Raw genomic sequence first — 19,044 nt, 5'->3', positions numbered from 1 at the left:
AAGTGAAATTCCTTTATTTGAGTTACTTATGAGGTTCCACTATATCACTTTATGGTCTCTTCCAGAGATAATACATATGATTTCCAGTTCCATAAGTGACTTTGGCAAGAAAAAAAACCCCAAAACCACCATGCATCATATAATTATGCTGATGCAACTGTTCCATATAATCCCTGAGCTAGAAAGCAAACCAGGGGTTGCTCTGTAAAGAATTTGCCAGAAAACCATGCACAGATCTCTGGCTAAAATCAGCTAGTGGAGAGCTCCTAACCTGGGGGTTCGACTCTTGCAGTTGCATCAGGATGAAAACCAAATGGGAATGGAAGGGACATGACACCTGCATTATGTCACAGCTTCTAACAGAGGCAGCCATCTCCTCTCACAATAGATTGAATGGGTCACAGCTCAGGAAGTCAAGGCATGGAAAAAAACAGCGTCTCAGCAAAGTCCCAGATAAAATAGCATCCGAAAGTTTTTATTTGCGGCATCAACATTTCCCCGCTTCCCCCCATTCTGACTGCCCAAACTCTTTTTCATTGCAAATTAAGAGATACATGTACAAAAGCCATGATCAGGTACGGTCTTCAGCCACTAAGTCTGGCTGGCAATTACAGTACCCTTTGTGGATACTTAGTTTTGGATTCAGGAAGCTTACAGCTACTAAAACTAGGAAAATATGGACATATCATTACAGTATTTTAAGGTCTTCCTATGTAAAACATGGCTTTTTTTGCCTGGTCCCATCAATGTAGGGGTACAAAACTCTCAGAGGAGTTACCCGTGTTATCTTCTAAAAATTTTTGGTTTATATTTCCTCTAAGCATCAAAGTAATTATGATAAGGAAAGAATCTCCTGTTACAGATAACTGATTCTTGTTGGCCTTCAGCAGAAGAGAACCAAACCCTGCACTGCAGTTCCTCCCACTCTAGAAAGCAGAAGCCCACCTGCTTTTTGGAACAGAAATAAATCAGGCCAATGCATCTCAGCTGTACTTGCAAGGCATGTTAAAGGGGACTTGACTTCTAAAAGCTGCCAGGTCTCTTAAAGAGTAGGAATAATAGTAGTTACAGATGGAAAAAATCTAGGAGGTCACTGAGCTCAGCCTGCTGCCAGGGCAGGAGAGAGTCCCTGAAGAGAGGACATGCCAAGACTTCAACTGATACTACACTTGATCTTAGCCAAAAGGCCAAGAAGCAATAATGGGAAGGGGACTGAGGATAAAAGCAACTGGCAGCTGCCTCTATGCATTCTGCTGAGGAGATCTGGGCAAACCTCTTTGGAATAATACTTAGAATTTATCACATTAGGCAGATGGTGTTTGACTTGCTGCTCTTAATACATAATCCTGAAAGGTCTGTGCCAGTTCTCTATTGTAATAATAATGCTGTTTTGCATGTTACAAGAAACCCGAAGCAGCATCAATAAAATAGTCTCACAGGGCCAGTTTGCTGACACACTGTTCCTGCCCTTGCTGTACACAAGGTTATCTTTAATGGCAGAAAATATCTTTTTATTCCTCCCTGTTGACTTGGAGAAGACTATGGATTCTCTGACCTTATTGCCCATAAACACGAGCTTTGGCTGAAGGATGGTCTAAGCAAAACTTTGCATTTGAAGTAGAAAATATGTGTTCACTTAGCTTATTTCATGCAGCAGACAGGACTGCATTCAGTCCCACCCAAGAAAGCCTATAGCATGACTTCCCCTTATCTGTGGCGTGATTCCCCTTGTCAGAAAGGTAGCTTAGACACATTACCTCTGTAGTGGGCAATGCTGGGATTGCAATTTCTATCTAAATACTGGTGTGACAGAACAAGATATTTGCTGATCTTTGTAATAAGAATTTACTGGGATAGTCTTTCTATAAGCTGTCAGGAAATTCAGCAGCTTTTCAAGAGAAAGCATAATAAATTAAAAAATTATGGAAATATCAAAGCTGCCCTAATTTTCAAACTAATTCAGAGCCTGTAACCCTGTCCCAGAGGGTGTAGGGGGAGAAGCTTGAGGGCACTCGCAGAAGAACACAGGCCCTCGCTGTTTTTGCAAGCATCCACCCAAAGGTTTTGTCTCAATTTCCATGAATGCCAAAAATGGAGTTCCCCAGACTGCATACTAAACGAGACTTCTTGGGACCCAGCTCGCCCAAAGCTCACCTTATAAATGCAAAGTAATCAAAACTCATCATCTAAGGGCCTTCCAAGATCAGTGAAAGGGAAGAAGCGGTAGACCATAACTCAACACCCACCTTGGTAGACATCTGCTTTTGAATGAGGTGGTCACTGTCAGCATATGCCTTGATGTTAATATTTGCCTGGACACTTGACTTCTACAGAACTACCATGTATGTCGGTGGGAAGAGGAATTATCTTCTCTGTAACCTGGGCAGGCAATCACCGCACAAAGCCAGTTCCTGCTGCGGAAACCATCTTCATCCCTCAGGGGTGATTCCTCAGCAGGACAGAGACTGCAAAGGGATGCTGTGCTCCAGCTCTCCATTGTGCGTGCACAGAAAGGGCAATGCAGTCTTTGGGGCTGTCTGAATATGTGTGTGTATAGCTACCTATATATATATTTGATACATAATGCACACCCACTACAAAACAGCTTTAACGGTCACAGGCAACACACAAGAGACCTAAAGGTATTAGGGATCTTCCAAATTTCCGATCTTTCTTCTACACCTCTTCACGCAAAGAAAGGAGACAGTGGTGAATCTTCCGAGAGTAAAAGAAACTTCTTCAAGGACAAAAGAATGAGCCACAGAAATACCTTGGCCAACTGCTGCAGGAGTTCCTAGATCGCGGAATCTCTGGCCAGAGAGCACAGAAGAGAACGAACACCTGCTCTCCCGCTGTTTTCTTGGCATTACCTGAACACACAGAAAGGGAAATGCAAAAAGACTGTACAGAATATGTGGCAGTTAAAGTGGCCAGTGTTTGCCAGCAACAGAACCTAAAAAATATATATATATATATGTAAGAAAATATCCTTTCTGGGAGAAGAAGCATTGATGTTTTTAATCTCAAAGAGCTGTAGAACATCTTGTGCATCCTTCTGCTAGCAGAGGACATGTGGGAAAAACAACAGGCACTTCAGAGAAAAATAACTGGGAGACCCATGTATGATATGATATTACATGCAGAATATACTATCAAGTTAGTGAGGTCAGCCTAAGGTAGCAATGTACAAATCTGGCTTTGCCAGGAAATTATATCTGCAGCATGTGTTAGAAAAATGGACCTGTCAGATAACATTGCACAACCCTGTGTAGCTTCGAGGGACAAAGACCATTCAATTTTTAATTTCTGTTGTGAATAATTCATAAGAGGGGTAAGAAATCTTCTTGAATAGATGAAAGATAAGAGATAAAAGTCTCCTTCTCCTATTTGTATTCAGAATCACTGACCAGCCAACTGGGTCTGTCAAAGTACAGGTTTCCATACACAGCCTTTTCTTGCAAAGTCTGAATAACCTGCATTAGTCAGAAACCTCAGTCCACTTAAAAAAAAGGACATGTTCTATGCTGGTCATGAAAGATACACTACAGCAGACATTCAAACAAGCATTTAAGACATTAAAATTTCTCATTATTTAAAATATGGTGGTTTTTAGTTAAACTGAAACATACTGTGAATATTCTCAGCTGTTCCTCTGCAATGGCTTCCCTAAGTCAAGCCATAAAACACTGTCACAATTCACTTTTAAACCTTCACAAAAAAAAAACAAATTAGGGCCAGGGTGAGCTTTTAAAAATTTGGTCAAACTGCATCCAAGTTCATCTTGATTTAAAGAATGATAAAAATAAAATGTAAGATTTTGTTGGCTGTTATTCCAGCGGAGCCGATAAGGATGTTTGCACTTCTCAGGGAGCACACAGCTCAAAAGGCCTGTTACAAGAAACGTGCAATCTCAGACTTCTGTACTGAAAATACACGTTTAACCACATCTGCAGCCCAGTCAGGATGTTTGCAAGTCAAAAAAGCATGTGCAGTGAGGTGGATAGCCAAGTAATGGTAATACATGTCTCCAAAATGGGATGGACTCTACTCACTTAAAATATGCATGAACGCGAGCAGGATTGGAGTTACGTAGGCAGGTAACTTAAAATGATGAAAACCCTAGACCTGGCACTTAACCAGGGGTGACGCCTTTTTTTTAGACTGGGATAAATGTTTAGTTTCTTCTTGTTATGACATATGAACGTGCTGTCTGAATACCTTAAAAAATTATACTATTTAATATGAACTAAACAGAAATAAACTTAGGTTGTAGTACTGGCGAAAGCAGGGAGGAAGAGGAACTAGTATTTAGGGGCAACTTCATCAGTTACAATGGCATTACCTGAGATAGCAGAATACTGGATGCAGTAAGGAGTGGGTCTTCTCTTAGGAGCTGATGAATAGCAAAATCCTCTGTAAATTGCAAACATGCAACTTTCCAAATGCAGGTGCGCACACCCGGTGGAGAGAACGCTGGTCTGCAGTCACACACTTGCCAGCCAGCGGGATCAGCGCTCACCAATTAACGAAGAAACCGACTGGTACAGCTGACAAAAGATCTACTATGTATATATATTTACTTTTAAACTAGTTGATTGACATTTTGCAACCTGTTAGTTGAGAAGGATCTACTCTTATTGAGCACAGTTTTCGTGAAAAGTTTTGGAAACTGTTGAAATATTTTGTGCTGACAGTCTTTTACATGAAAAACACCTTTTCAAGATCAGCAGTGGGTTTTCATTTCCAGAGTTAAGCTACCTGAGGAAAAAGAATCAAGAATGGAAGAAACATGAAAAGCAAAACAAAACATTGCCGTTCTCCCAAATAGAAGTATTCCTAAAACTGCTAGCTTGCAAAATATCAGACTTGACTTTTCATTCTGACTTGAGAAAAGTATTTTTTGAGCTCAAAAGTTTTTCCTGAGTCAGAAACAATTTTCCTTCCTGTTCTATCCAGAGGGACCAGTCAGAAAGAACACTCTGTTTTCTCCTACTATTTTTGTCTGTAAGCTTTTTTCTTTCCGTATTTCTTCTCTCTTATTTCCTTTTTTCACTTTTTTTTTTCTTTCTTAAAATGCCCTAAGTATTGCAAAAAAAAAAAAAAAAAAAGAACCTTGAGCCTGGAACCCAAGATTCTCGCTCTTGCTCTCCTCTTTTCCTCTGTTTATTCAGAAGGAGTAGGAAAAGAGCTATATTAAGCTGAAATTTTATTCTGCTGTCCTCTGTTCAACAAAAGATAGTCCACTAAATCACAGATAACACTTCTCTGGGCAACATTATTAGGAACTGACAGCTGGTGATGGATAAAGATTTCATCTTTTAAAGAAAAAAGTACATTTAATTTCCTTTGTACATAAAATAGAGAGCACAGCATTGTGTATCTAAAGATAAAAAAGGACCCAGTGTATGCTGGGTGCAACACTTACAGGGATATAATACTGGCTCTGTGTTTCTGAGCTTACACTTTACAGGACACCTTCAAATTAATTTAGAAACCACTATTCTTCATTTCTTGGTAGACAGCGAATGTTTAAAAAAAAAAAAAAGGGCGACATTTTACACCCAGCTCCACCAGAAAAGAGCAGCTCAGAGACTGGGTTGTTACTTTTTAGGGGGAACACTGGAAAAAGGACAGAAAGAGGAGGGAGAATGGGTTTGTTGGGTAGAGATGGGTTTGCCCCTGGTCCCACCTGGGATGCAGCCAGATTTCTGGGAGCCCCCGGGGCCTCCTGGAGGTTGACACCATAATGCAGGGGTGTCAAACTCATTTCCATCGGGGCCACGTCAGCCTCTTGCTTGCCTTCAAGGGGCCGAATGTAATTTTAAGACTGTATAAATGTAACTACTCCTACATTCATACAGTCCTAAGATTACAGTCAGCCCTTTGAAGGCAACTGAGAGGCTGACATGGCTCCGATGGAAATGAGTTTGACACCCCTGCCATAAGGGATTTGGTTCTGACCTCGCACAATGAAGCGGGTATTGAACATCAAGGGTCTCATCAACTACCTTGAACCAGACACCCTAAATAAGTACAGCCATTTCTTCCATCAACAGAAGCACATCAAGCCAGACTGCAAATATGCTGGGTGAAGGGGCCTAAATGTCTTCTGCAGAGGCATTGGCAACACACGGTACTCCCCTGTTCCTGGTTTTCAGATTATTTTTTCTTTCTCAAATGACCTGTGAGTAAGACACCTATACTTCTTTTCACATTTGCAATGCGTAGCTGTATTTTACATGTCCTTTTTGAAGCATTACCTGCTACTACTTTGGTTGAATTTAATTTTAACACATCTCCCAAGCAGCACAGAGATCGCGAGGGTAAAACTTTAATTGTCCGTCTGTGTTAAGCAAGACTGTTAAACATGCAGTTAAAGCACATGTTCTACAAGAAAATATGGTGATTCTGGTTCCAGTGGTATGAAAGACGGCTTTGGGTTCCTGGGGTGAGCACAAGTTTAAGAAAAACATCTGCATGGAGTTTTTGTTTCTAAGTCTAGAGACTATTTGTGTGTTGGCTGGGTCTGGCTGCAAGTCCTTGTAGGAAAAGAAGGTCTAACAGTGAGCAATGACCTTCCTTTGATTAAAACCTTCTAGTTAGCTAGGCTAAAATAGACTGGAAATTTTTTGAACCTTAATCCACTGAAGGATGAAAAGAGGTTTTCTACTGAACACACTGACAGAAAGCAGCCTTTCTAACCACAAAAGTTTATGGAAATTTCTTTGACCATCTTCATGTAAAAATAGTTATTCTGCTTTCCCTAAGACTTCAGATTATTCTCTTCTCTGATTCTTTATTATTTTTTTTCCAGTGGACATAAAGTAGTTAGTAGCAAAGGACAATATTAGGCTTTCCCATTTCTTGCAGAAAGAAAAGCCTCTGGAAAATGCAAGTTATAAAAATAAAACTTGCCCTGGACTTGTGCTGGAAATTCAAAGATAGCAACTCAGAGCAAATATAAGATCATCAAGAAGTACAAGTGGTTGTTTCAGAATGTGAAACCTAGTGTTTTAAGTTTCACCTATACACATGCACATACTGTTAAACAAAAAGTATCCATGTAAAACATCCAATGAACAGTCAACTGTAAATCAATCCAAGTTGCTACTTCTCTGTGATGAAACGGATTTCTCCCTCTGCTTTTTGGGACTAGTCCCCAACAGATGATGGGGTGTGTCTAAGTTGTTTTTCAGAACTTTTTGCATTCTATATTCTGGTCTAAAACTCCCATCACTCACTCTTATTACACCATAACCTACCTTTTTTGGGTAGCTGGAGCAACTCTGAAGACATTGGAGGATCACTATTGGCAAGATTGTTCTCTGCATCTTGATTGTAAAGGTTTTTAATACCCAGCTGCTCATCCAGATGTATTTAGGAGTTTGAAATTCAAATGCTATGCTATTGAGCAGGTTTTGAAAATGTTTTTGGATCACACTAGCCGCAGCTTTCACTAAGTCTCTCCATCTTCATTACAGCTGAACTTAAGATACTGAGCATTTTCTCTTTTGGGTCATTGATGAGTCTGCAAATTCCAAGTACTGTAGGAGAAACATGCTCAATAAGCAGCATCCACAGGGCTGATCTCATCCAAAGATCCGGTGAGCAGCTTGGGCTGCAGACGTCTGCTGCCGGGAACCATCCCGGTGGACACCCACTGGTGCCAACCTGAGCTCTCCCTGTCCCTGCACACGAGTGCCCCAGAGTGCCTCCACTTCTGTGTCCTGCTGACGTTCTCACAGACCAACCTCACTGCAATTTCTTTGAGAGATAAACACTTTCTCCCTTATTGTCAAAATAGGGATTTTGAAACTGATTTTTCAGTCCACATACACACAGACACCTAGCCAGACTTCCTTATTTCTAATTTCAGCAACACTGACTAGGAGATCTGGCTTTTTTAGTCCTTTCTTTTACCCCTTAATACCTCACACCTCTCACTAAAGCCTTGTTTTCATTCCCCTCAGACTGGTATATGCCAGTTACCGAAGAGGATGCAAAAACGTCAATCAGTGTCTCAGACTGACAATTGCATTCATTTACCTCTGACCCCCTCAGCCACAGATGCTTAGAATAACAATTCCAGAATTCAACAAGGTTGTCCCCAGGTGCCTTACAGATAAGTATGTAACATGGCTTTCAAAAGGATAGTTCAAATAAGTAGCCAGTGTTGTAAACTATAATTCTCCACATTTCTGGAGCACCTTCTACTTTAGGACGCACGACAACTTAAGAGACTTTAATTGACTCTCAACATGCCTTTGTAAGTATTATTTGCAATTCAAAGGCTAAGAAAAGTACAGCATAAACCATGAAGCCATTGTCCAAGTGCATGGCTGAAATAGCTCTCCCCATTTTACGAAAAGTACAGCTTCTGTACCTGCCAAAAGTTATTGTTGTGGGTTTTGTTTGTTTTTGTTTTTGTTTGTTAACCTGTGCTCTACTACTCCACTTCCCTGAACAGGTGTTTTACAAGTCTGTTGTAACACCTTAATCAGAAGCTTCATTTCATTTGAAAAACTGACTAGATGCTTCTTCATTGAACTGTCTCAGCAGAAGGGTCCTGAATGTTAGTTAGCATGGTTTGCTCTAACAGCAAACACCTAGCACACAAAGATCAATGTTAAAAGACAAGAATTCCAGAAAAATTCAACAAAAGACAAAATTTCTGTGCACATGTACAAATATGCATGTAATAACACATGTAGGATGAGCTTTGTCCTATATTGTGGTTCAAGAAAATTCTGCTATAATACTTGCTCACAGAGAAACAGCACAGCTCTCAGTGAGGAAGAATTTTTCCAAATTAAACTGAGAAGTTCCAGTTTAAAGGTCCTGCCTGCATGAAGGTATCAATAAACTGATCACAAAAACCTAACCACAGCTAAAAGAATGGTTTTTGATCAATTACCAGCTGACGTTCTGTACATGCCCCTCTACAGCCCAGTTTCTGGAAATGAAACACAATAATATTATTTAGCCAAAAATGGACTCACTGTTCTGAAAAGCTGATACGCCTTCCAAGCTGAAGGGCCTGACGCTATGATGGGGCTCCCTGAGGCAGCGTTTATCCAGTCACACACATCTAGATGACAGCACTGTTGTTCTCATTAGGACAACAACTTCTGGTACTGACAAATTACTCCTGAAATGTTATTCCTTGCTGAAGCATCTCCATTTTGAAAGATAGTGATTGAAAAACAATGAGATATTTTCTGTAGAATAATCAGCTATTTTTTAATTGAGAATTCATATATACAGCCCGTGGAACTCTGTGCAAATGGATGCAAACAAAGAGCTTCATATAATACAGTGCCTTTTAGATTGATCTCACAGTTATTACTTATGTATACTGGGCATTAATTGCTCAGCGCAATCTCCTCTCCCATGTCTGTTCCTGACACTGGATTAAAATATAAGACAGTCCAGCCTGAGAATATTTTTTTTTGCAGATGCACCAAAGTAGGCTTCCTCAATCACTCTCTCTTGAGACGGGCAGCCTCCCGCCGCTGCTGCTGAACAGTCCTGGAATCTTCCCACAGACGAGGTCCTCTAATGTTCTCCCAGTTATCCAAGTCAGCCCCTTTCAGCTTCTGCAGATAAACAGCAAAAGTGACAATATCATGTTGACAGCCACATGATTTTAAAGTACATATTATTCTGAATTGTTCTCTGTTTGCACAAGAAACTCAGTATTGCTACTTGGTTGACGAATTTTCCTCTACCCTGCAAGAGAAGTTCAACAAGAAGGAAAAAAAAAAAAAAATGGGACTTATCCATTTAGGTACATAAATGACTAGGGTGGGCATTACTGCATCTTCTTACCAACAGGTAAATAACACGTAAGGACAGGAAGCACTGTAGCATCTGAACACGACTGAAGATACCCTATGTGCACTTTTTCTTTCTTTGCTCACCTTGTTTTCCAGATCAGTTCTTCAACTGCAAGTCTGCCAGGTACTGAAGTAATAGGAGTGATAAGCATTGGTACAACTCAAACGGAAGATTAGTAATTAGTGACCTGATGTATCCTGTCAGCAGGAATACAAAGCATACTAGAAAAGATACATTATCTAGCACACAAAGAGACAGTAACAGTGTAATTCCCTTCAATCCCTGTGGTTTTAACTTTAGTGAGGTACGCAATGCTTTCTGCTGCCTACTGCACCCCGCCTTCGCAGATGGGTCTCATACATGAGATATGCTATTATAACTGCCTGAACTGCCGATACTTAAAAATTATCAACATTTTAATTACCACCTTGCCTATTCCTATCATTCTCACTCAGAAGTACCAATGACTGTGATATTCATCTAGCCTTGGAGGCACACAAAAATGGAGAACAGGCACCCTCCTGACCCCACCTACTAAGTGCTGCATTTGAAGAACACAAACATATTCTGCATCTTCAGAGTCCTACTGGCAGAGACATAGAAGTCCCTTCCCAGCAGACAGAGACCTCAAGTCTCACACCAAGCAGCCTGTGGCACAGTATGTCAGGCACAACAGGGCCCTGACAACAGCAGACTGAGGAGGGGGCTGGCACCCCTGCCAGAACCAGCACTGTTCTATGTGCCACTAACCAGGGCAATACTGCGTACCATTAATGATACTGCAATGGGACTTCAGCCTCCGATCTGTGATCAGGGCCTCATCTCAGCAAATGCTGTAAAAATGCACCAGAAAATACTTAACCCTGCCCTGAGTCTGCGGTCTAATTTGCCTACTATCAATCACCCAAATCAATGGTAAACACCGAGGGACTTGAATAATAGCTGCAGAATAATTCAACAGCTTTAACAGAACAGACCTGCTGCTATTAGTTCATGTTATGTAAAAGTTTTCTGCCACTTCTACAATTGAGGAAATTGCAATGAGGTTAGTCAGATATCAAAATAAATTAGGCAACATTCAACAGAAGATCTATAAGAACACGTGCACAAACGTAGCAGACTTGCACAAGGTAGGAGCAAATTATTTTTTTTATACAGTGGAGTTGGCATAGGCCTTTCTGAAGAATTGTCTTCACTACTTTATACATCTTATGATTAGTTGGTACTCCATTTCAACTGGAAAGGATCTGAGTTGACATGGAAGGAGGGAGAACAAGGGAAGGTACCCGTCATCCCACGCAGCAGCGATTATTCACTCTGATCGCAAATTCAGAATTTAACATCTGATTCTAATGGAAGCTTCAAGGAAACTACACTGAAAATAACCTTGAGCTTTACCAGAAGGGAAGCATGCTGATTTTATTAAACACAAAGGTACTACATAACTGTGAAGATCTAAACTATTCCCAAAGGCACCCAGCTCCCAAAGTCTGAAAAAGAATCACCATTTAAAATACATACAACAAAATGTGTAGTATCTAAAGACAGGCTACGTAAAGAAGTCTATCAAAAGAGACGTGTATACTGGAGATCTTTACCAAAAGTTCATACGAATCTGCCCCTGAAACTTCATAAAGGCTTTTCAGAAAGGAGGTTTGTCCAAAACAGGAAATATTTCAAAACTATACAATCTAAACAAACGAGTACAAGAAAGTGTTTTGGCAGTTTCCAATAGGCAGCATAAAAGTACCTGGAAAACACACTGTGATATTCTGACAGAATAAAACAAACAACGGTTATGTACAGTGAATAGCACTGCCTCAAACTAAAGAACAGGTGAGATCTATTCAGCTAAGTTTTCTCAAATAAAATATAAAGAATTAAAGACTCTAACAAGCACATAGATCATATTTTTATTTTTTATTCTCATTATATTTATAGATATCATTTTGTGTCATGTATAAAGACTGTGTTGGATACTTTGCTGCAATTCAAGCAGCACCCTCTTTACTGGCACATGACAGTATCTGAAAAAATTAGTAGTTCAAGGGACAGGTCCAGTTATCAGAAGGCAGCATGATTAGACAGTCCAGTTTTCAAAACTGATACTATCAAGTTTTGAAAGAACAGAGGACTCCTGTTGCATGTGGATAAACATATGAAGGAGTATCACCAGTGAAAGTAGACCAGAAAAATCTCAGTTCTGCAATGTTTTCCTACTGTATAGCTATTTTCATATGTCTTTAACTGTGCTGATTTTGACTGGGAGAAGGTATTTTTCTTCACAGGGGCTATGTTTTGGATTTATGCTGGAAATAGTGTTGATAAGACAGGGATATTTTAGTCACTGCTGAGCAGTGATTACACAGAGTCAAGGCCTTTGCCGCTGCTCACACCACTCACCAGTGAGTAGGCTCTGGGTGCAGAAGCTAGGCAAGGACACAGCTGACCACAACTGACCAAAGGGATACCCCACACCATATGACATCATGCTCAGTGCACACTATGGGAGAAGAAGAAGGAAGTGGGGGACATTTGGAGTGGTGGTGTTTGTCTTCCCAAGTAACCATTAGGTGTGATGGAGCTCAGCTTTTCTGGAGATGCCTGAACACCCACCTGCTGATGGGAAGTAGTGAATGAATCCCGTGTTTTGCTTTGCTTGTGTGCACAGCTTTTGCTTTACCTATTGAACTGTCTTTATCTCGACCCACGAGTTTCCTCACTTTTACTCTTTTGAGTCTGTCGCCCTTCCCACCAGGGAGGAGTGAGCGGCTGCGTGTGCTTAGTTGTTGGCCAGGGTTAAACCATGACAATAACTCACCTACAACTAAACATAACCTTTTCGCTTGATCACAGACATGTAAATTCTTACAACAGTATCACCCCAGAATAAATGGCTACATTAGATGTGAGCTGAGACACGCATGTAGCTACATTTTAAATTAATCTTAGGGCTGAGAATAAGACCAGACTGAGAGTCCTTCCATTGATTAGGTGCAGCACAAGCTGCAAAGTTGCACAGCTCCTTCAGGTTGCCTGAGCTACAGTGAGAATTTAGGTAAGCAGCTAGTTCTGCCCTCAGATGAACTTAACCTCTTCCATTCTACCTGGTTGAGTTTTTTCCATGTCCTATTTCTTTTTTTATTTTCTTTTTAGCCACCTGGACTCTGCTCACCTAACTTCATGGAGACATCACCTAAAGACAGTAAATCACTTCTAGCTTTTACTAAATTGAAATCCACATAAACTGGCAGTCTAAAAATCAAAACGATTTTTCTCCCAATTCAAATGTACTAAATAGTCAGTCATTGCAAGAGTACAATGAAATGTAATTGGATCAGACCAGCATCACTTTTCCTGCTTGTCTCAAATAGCCCAAAGGATATTGAAAATTAGCTGTTTAAAGTAAGATCAGTGTAGTCCATTAAATCTACTGATTCACTTCCTAAATCAGCTAAACTGCCTCTTAGAAGTACGGGACTGACAAAAGCTGTAAATTCAAGAAAAACAACAAAACAAACCCCACACCACCAAAAACCAAGACACAGCTATACAGACAGGCACAGTGGAAAAAAAAAAAAAAAAGGACCAAAAATACACAACCAAACAAAAAAAACCAAACCAAACCAAACCAAACCAAAACAAACCAAAAAGCAGCATGTAAATAGACTTTCACTTCATAACTGTTGGTTCAAATGCCTAGCTTGAAATTAAGTAAAAGTCATAATCCTCTGTCAATCTTAAAACAAAATAAAATTTTAAAAATAGTTTGAATTTTACTCTTGTGGGATAGTCTTCATGCCACAATTAATAAACTGAAATCTGCAGAAATTCATTTAGAGTTATTGGTGCTCAGGTTGACCTAATTCATTGTGATCACTTGCAAAAAATGTTTGGCTTTAGTCTCTGTTTCCCACAAGTGAAAGGAGGGGTAAAAAAACTCCTGTTTACTTTACAGCTCGATGCAATAAATTCTGTGATGAGCACCACAGAAAGAAATTGCTCTAATTCAGAGACAATTATTTCCCATCATTATAGTAAGCAAACCCATTTGCAAATAAAAGATGAGCCATGGAAGGACATCCTCATGGCCAAAAGATGCAGTGAAAGAAATGCATTAAACCAGTCTGGTTTTGCAAGGATGTCAAACTAACTTGAAGACCATAAAAAAATATATTGAGGAACACTATGATGACATGTAGAAGCAGAGGTACAGAATTAAAGCTAACACTCAATAGGCTGCCCTGTGCATGACTGAAAATCTTAACTTTGCCATTACAACTCTTTCCAAGAACCACCTTCTGGTATCTCATTTTCTTAATATCACAGTATCACAGTATGTTTGGGATTGGAAGGGACCTCAAAAGATCATCTAGTCCAATCCCCCTGCTGGAGCAGGAACGCCTAGGTGGGGTCGCACAGGAATGTGTCCAGGCGGGCTTTGAATGTCTCCAGGGAAGGAGACTCCACAACCTCCCTGGGTAACCTGTTCCAGTGCTCTGTTACCCTCACTGAGAAGAAGTTCTTTCTCAAATTTAAGTACTTTGTTTATATTGTAACATAATTTAATATCTGTTATTAGTGATTTAATAATCTGTGATTTAACAGCTCATGATTAGCGATTTAATCTTCACATTAAAAAGTGGGTTTTTTTCCAACTAGAGAATGTGTATACAAGCAAGGCAGCAAGCAGCGTGCTATGGCTAGATAAGGCTTTTTTTTAAGGGAATAAATGGGGCTTCCTTTGCATGTAAGCACCCAGAGAGCTGCTTCTCTTTTTGGCTTTGCTGAAGATTGGCAAAACCCATGATGATGAAACCAGCAGAGATTTTTTTGCTTACTTCAGTGGGTTCAAATACCATTCATCTATGGCACAAGCAATTAACCTATGGTGAACTGGTTTAAGAGACTCTTTCCCTATAGGTTATTTTCCCTTTAACTATGCCAGTTCAATACTATGTGGGGCTGTGCCCCAATCAGAAAAATGAAGCAGACTTGGAAAACAAATACATACAATTTATGAATGAACCCTACATATGCATAAGGCTACGCAAACACTTGAACCGGCAGAGCTGAAGGAATAATTGGGTGGAGAGAGAACAGAAACATCTTTGACTATGTTGTAGAAGATGTGTACGAAGGAACTGCACCATCTACGTGTCAGTGCATTGTTTTGCCACTTTGAAGAATGAGAACAGAATTTGACTCCATCTCAGAGATGTCACAGGGTTTAGTTAATGTTTGTAGAGACCTCTCATGGCTTTGTGTGAAGATGCTACAGTGATATACACTACTCAATAAAACAAATAATCATAGCACTTGGTTAAAACTACATGATTACACAGCCTTGAATTTTTAAAATAACAGAAAATAATATTAGGCAAATAGACTTCCATCTAAGAATTAGGGATTGCCATGATTTCCTCCTAACTGACAAGCAGTTTCCCCTCTTAAAATGAAGAATGTCTTAAAAATCTCAGAGGATAACCCAGTGCCTTTTATGGATTACATCTGCAGATCACCTAAGATGAACTTCTCAGTCCAACCTACTCACAAGCTCTATGGCTAAAGCCAAGAGAACTCATGCATGGGCTATTTACTTCAATTTTTCTTGCGCAAAAATGAAACTCCAATCATCCTACATAAAGAATAGCATGAGTACAATAGTACACCTTCAAGATCAACCATTCAAAATTTAGTAATTTCCACTTCTAATTAAGCAATGAAGTATGTTTATAGTAGTTTTCATTTCCCTTGTATATTAAGTTTTATCAAGCTATAGTTAATGTGCAGCAGAAAGAAAAATGCTGCTTATTAAGTTTTCTCTCTGAATTCACAGCTTGGGAGACCTAGCCAAGTTAATGGAACCAAGGAATTTCGCAACTTTGAGTCCTTGATCTTGCCAACTTTGTATCATATTAAACTTTGTAAAGGTTATGTCCTAGTTACTGCAGCACAATCCTCTAGAGGAGTGGCCAGGGACAGACTTCTGGGATGCCTGTAGGATCTTTTTCAGCTATATAAAGGTGAGCTTGGCTGAAGGAGATATGTGATCTTCTGCAATGCAGAGGAGTAGCAAGAGCAAAAAATGACAGTTCTGTGGCTGGTAGGAAGAGCAAATGGATTTCCACAGCACGTCCCTGTCTGGAGCCCACAAAAGCCTCCTGGCACCACAGAGACAGTGTATTTCAAACATCTTGCTAGGCCTAGGCATACTTGAAAGTGTGGACAATTTTTTTTTTTACTAAGTAGTTGACCCTTCTGAATTGGTGACTTAAATCTCTCACGTGCTGCTTCTCTATCCTGGCCTCAGTTAGTTCAGGTAACATTCACACAGGGTTAGTGTCGTTTAGGACTTTTTGTTTCTTATCTACACCTTCCTGCTGATTTTCTACTTATCTCTTTTCCAGAACTTGCTTTACCATTTATATGCTGAAACAGAATGCTTTTCTCTGTGTAGAAACTATGGTTTTGGCTAAATGTTAACACAGTCCTTTCAGCCATAAATAGTTTTTTCAGTGACATCAATGGCCACTGTTCAATTTGTGCTGCTGGGCAAAATTCACATAGGAAAAAAATTCCTCCTGTTTCTTCTCTGCAGCTAACATCCCCCATCTGTTTGATAACAACAGTATTATGGGTGTTAGCCCCCCGCTATATTGCCAGTGACAGTAAAGCTACTCCTCAGCAATACTGTTGGATGTGCAGCACACAAACGACCCGTGAATAAATCTACATTTCATTCTACCAGAACCAACAGGTCTTCAAAATCAAATCAGAAAGACTTCTATCTGAGAAGGCTCAAGGCATCTATCTAAATTTTTTACAAGAATTAAGTGGAAATTTTAGAAGGTAAGTGCTGGGGTCTTTCTATGGTTGGAGGGTATTTTGGTTTTGAACTGCATTGTGTTTAAAGACCCTTTATTTTCCTGTTAGAGCTGTAGGATGGCACAGTGGGACACTGGTTCTCCAGCGACTTGCTGGGTAGATGCCATGAACAAGATGGAGTATTACACAGTGAACTGCCAACAGCATTTCCCACAGCCTCTGAAATTCTCAGTGACAGCTCCCAGCTATAACTGGGCAAAACTCAAGTCATACCAGATGTACGATTAAGTCAGGGGTTGAAATAGGGAACTTCTCTATTCAATTTTTTAAAGTTTCGTTTTTTAGATAAAAAGTATGCAAACTCCATGGTCAGCCTTCACCATCATCTCATATCTCATTTTTCTGTTTGACGAGTAAGTCTCTTAGGACAGTGACTGACTCTCTGACAGCAACTTGCTGCTGCAGAGTACATTTGTACAGTATAGTCTCAGCTTTAAATAAAGATGGGTAACAATAATTTGAGAAGCAAAGAACATGTGAGAATTTCATTAATATCACAACCTTCTAAAGGATTTAAAATTTAGCCTGAGTGTCCATGTGGGCATCATCTGGAAGTACACTGGCAATCACAGAATATTCCAGATATTGTTTATAAAACCGTTACCTGCCCTGCCCCCAACCCAAAAAAAAAAAAAAAAAGCTAGGCAAAACAAAAAGGAGGATATTCTTGCAAAAAGTCACTGTGCCTGGTTGCTGAGACAAGAGCTTCCTTCAAAACTGTCCATTTTGCTATATCTTCTTTAGAGGCAGTCAATGGGAAGAATGTATACAACTGTGTAGCTGAATTCCCATACGTCATACTAAAGTTACTTCAGAGGTATTTCATACCAAAGATCTAGCAATTCCCCACTGGGGGCCCATTAGTATGACAGAAGTGCTTAACATTTCCACCTAGTCGGCTGCACAAGAAAATGCCGGGTAGAAGCTAGCAGCATCCCTCAGGACAATAAATAAAAGAATTCAGCCATGCTTCATGAATGCCACTTTCCCCACTCAAACTTCTTTTTTGTGACTGAGACAACACACGGTGTTGGCCCTAACATGGTAATAGTTGCTTGATTCCTCTGAGATTAAAAAGAAAAATCCAAAGTGTTCAGGGCACGCAAGCAGGTACAAAGGATTCTATTTTGGAGAGAGGAGAAAGGATAAGGAGAAGAGATTATTTATAACAGGCATTTGTATGTCTGATCATATTTGCTGTATGATTGCACTGTTAACTGTCCCACTTTGTTTTCCAATTTTAAGAAATCATAGATTTTTGGATCTACTTCTGGTGTCCGCATTTTGAACAGGGCTTTAAAAATGGAATAGGCTGCAGAAAAGGCTGGATATATTAACTTAGGGCTTGAGAAAATGCCTTAAAAGAAACTTAAAGATTTAGATATTTTAAAGGTACTGAAAAGAATGTTAGTTATATATAAATACCTTCATAAGAAGGTGGTTTCTTATAGGAAGATTTCTTATGGGATAAGCAAACTGCAAATGCAACACACATGAAAGAAACAGCTCATGGTTAAGGAAAATCCTGTGCAAAGAGACATGTTATAAACATGACAAGGAAAGAATTTACAGGACTATTTAACAGAGATGAATTCCTGAAATAAGACCAGTAAAAAGTGATACCCTGTTGACATTCCTCTGGAGGTTAAGTGTCTTTCTTCCTGCAAGAAGGCTTTTCCACCAGAACTCTTCCTATGTCATACCCACCACCAAATCCCACCTTCTTGTGTTGCTCTGATAATGTTTTGAACTATGGCACACAAGACTTTTAAGATGTCAAGAAGAAAAGGAGCAAACCATAGCCTGGCTGTGGACTGCACATACACTCAGAATAAAATGCCTAGCACAAACTATTCTAACCACAATCCTTTCCCACAGCAGTTTCCACTAATGATAAACTAACACCACGTTGTCTTTCTCTACAAAACATTAATGATGAGGACTCACAGTGAAATAAAAACTCTCCATACCATTTTACACATGAATAAACCAAAATGCAAGAAACTCCTCTCATCCCAACACAACCTGGAGGACAGTCAGAATCTAATGTCTAGGCTGGACAATGCATTGACAAAGAAGAAAGCATGGAAAGGATGGCGTGATTAAAGGAAGAAAGAATAATACCTCAACCTCATTTAATGCCACAACAGTCACTAAGGAGGGATTTTTTTTTTCCCCAACATTTTTGTCATCTCTCAAACATCAAGCTATTTAGCCACTAGTATCTTCCCAGACACTGAAGTAACCCCATTCAATATGCTAATGTGTTCGTTCTTAACAACAAAATCCTCTGGTACTGATAATGGCAGCAACAAGATA

General features: G+C 39.8%; 1 protein-coding gene and 1 pseudogene across 4 annotated transcripts in view; both read right to left on the bottom strand.

Annotated features, from left to right (window-relative positions):
* Positions 1–1,120: 1,120 nt before the first annotated feature.
* Positions 1,121–1,199, bottom strand: LOC136102854 (U2 spliceosomal RNA; annotated as a pseudogene).
* An 8,015-nt stretch (positions 1,200–9,214) lies between these two features.
* Positions 9,215–19,044, bottom strand: part of COX16 (cytochrome c oxidase assembly factor COX16) — a 50,867-nt gene continuing 41,037 nt past the window's right edge. For all 4 annotated transcript variants that reach the window (XM_071809278.1, XM_071809279.1, XM_071809280.1 and 1 more), the window contains one exon: positions 9,215–9,596. In XM_071809278.1, the coding sequence (XP_071665379.1) occupies positions 9,480–9,596 (117 nt within the window). In that variant the 3' untranslated portion in view covers positions 9,215–9,479. The remainder of the gene's footprint in view (positions 9,597–19,044) is intronic.

This window comes from Patagioenas fasciata, chromosome 5 (genome assembly GCF_037038585.1).
Source record: "Patagioenas fasciata isolate bPatFas1 chromosome 5, bPatFas1.hap1, whole genome shotgun sequence".
NCBI classification, from domain to species: domain Eukaryota; kingdom Metazoa; phylum Chordata; class Aves; order Columbiformes; family Columbidae; genus Patagioenas; species Patagioenas fasciata.
The sequence above is the reverse complement of the archived record's forward strand: the minus strand, read 5'-3'. Positions and strand labels throughout refer to the sequence as shown.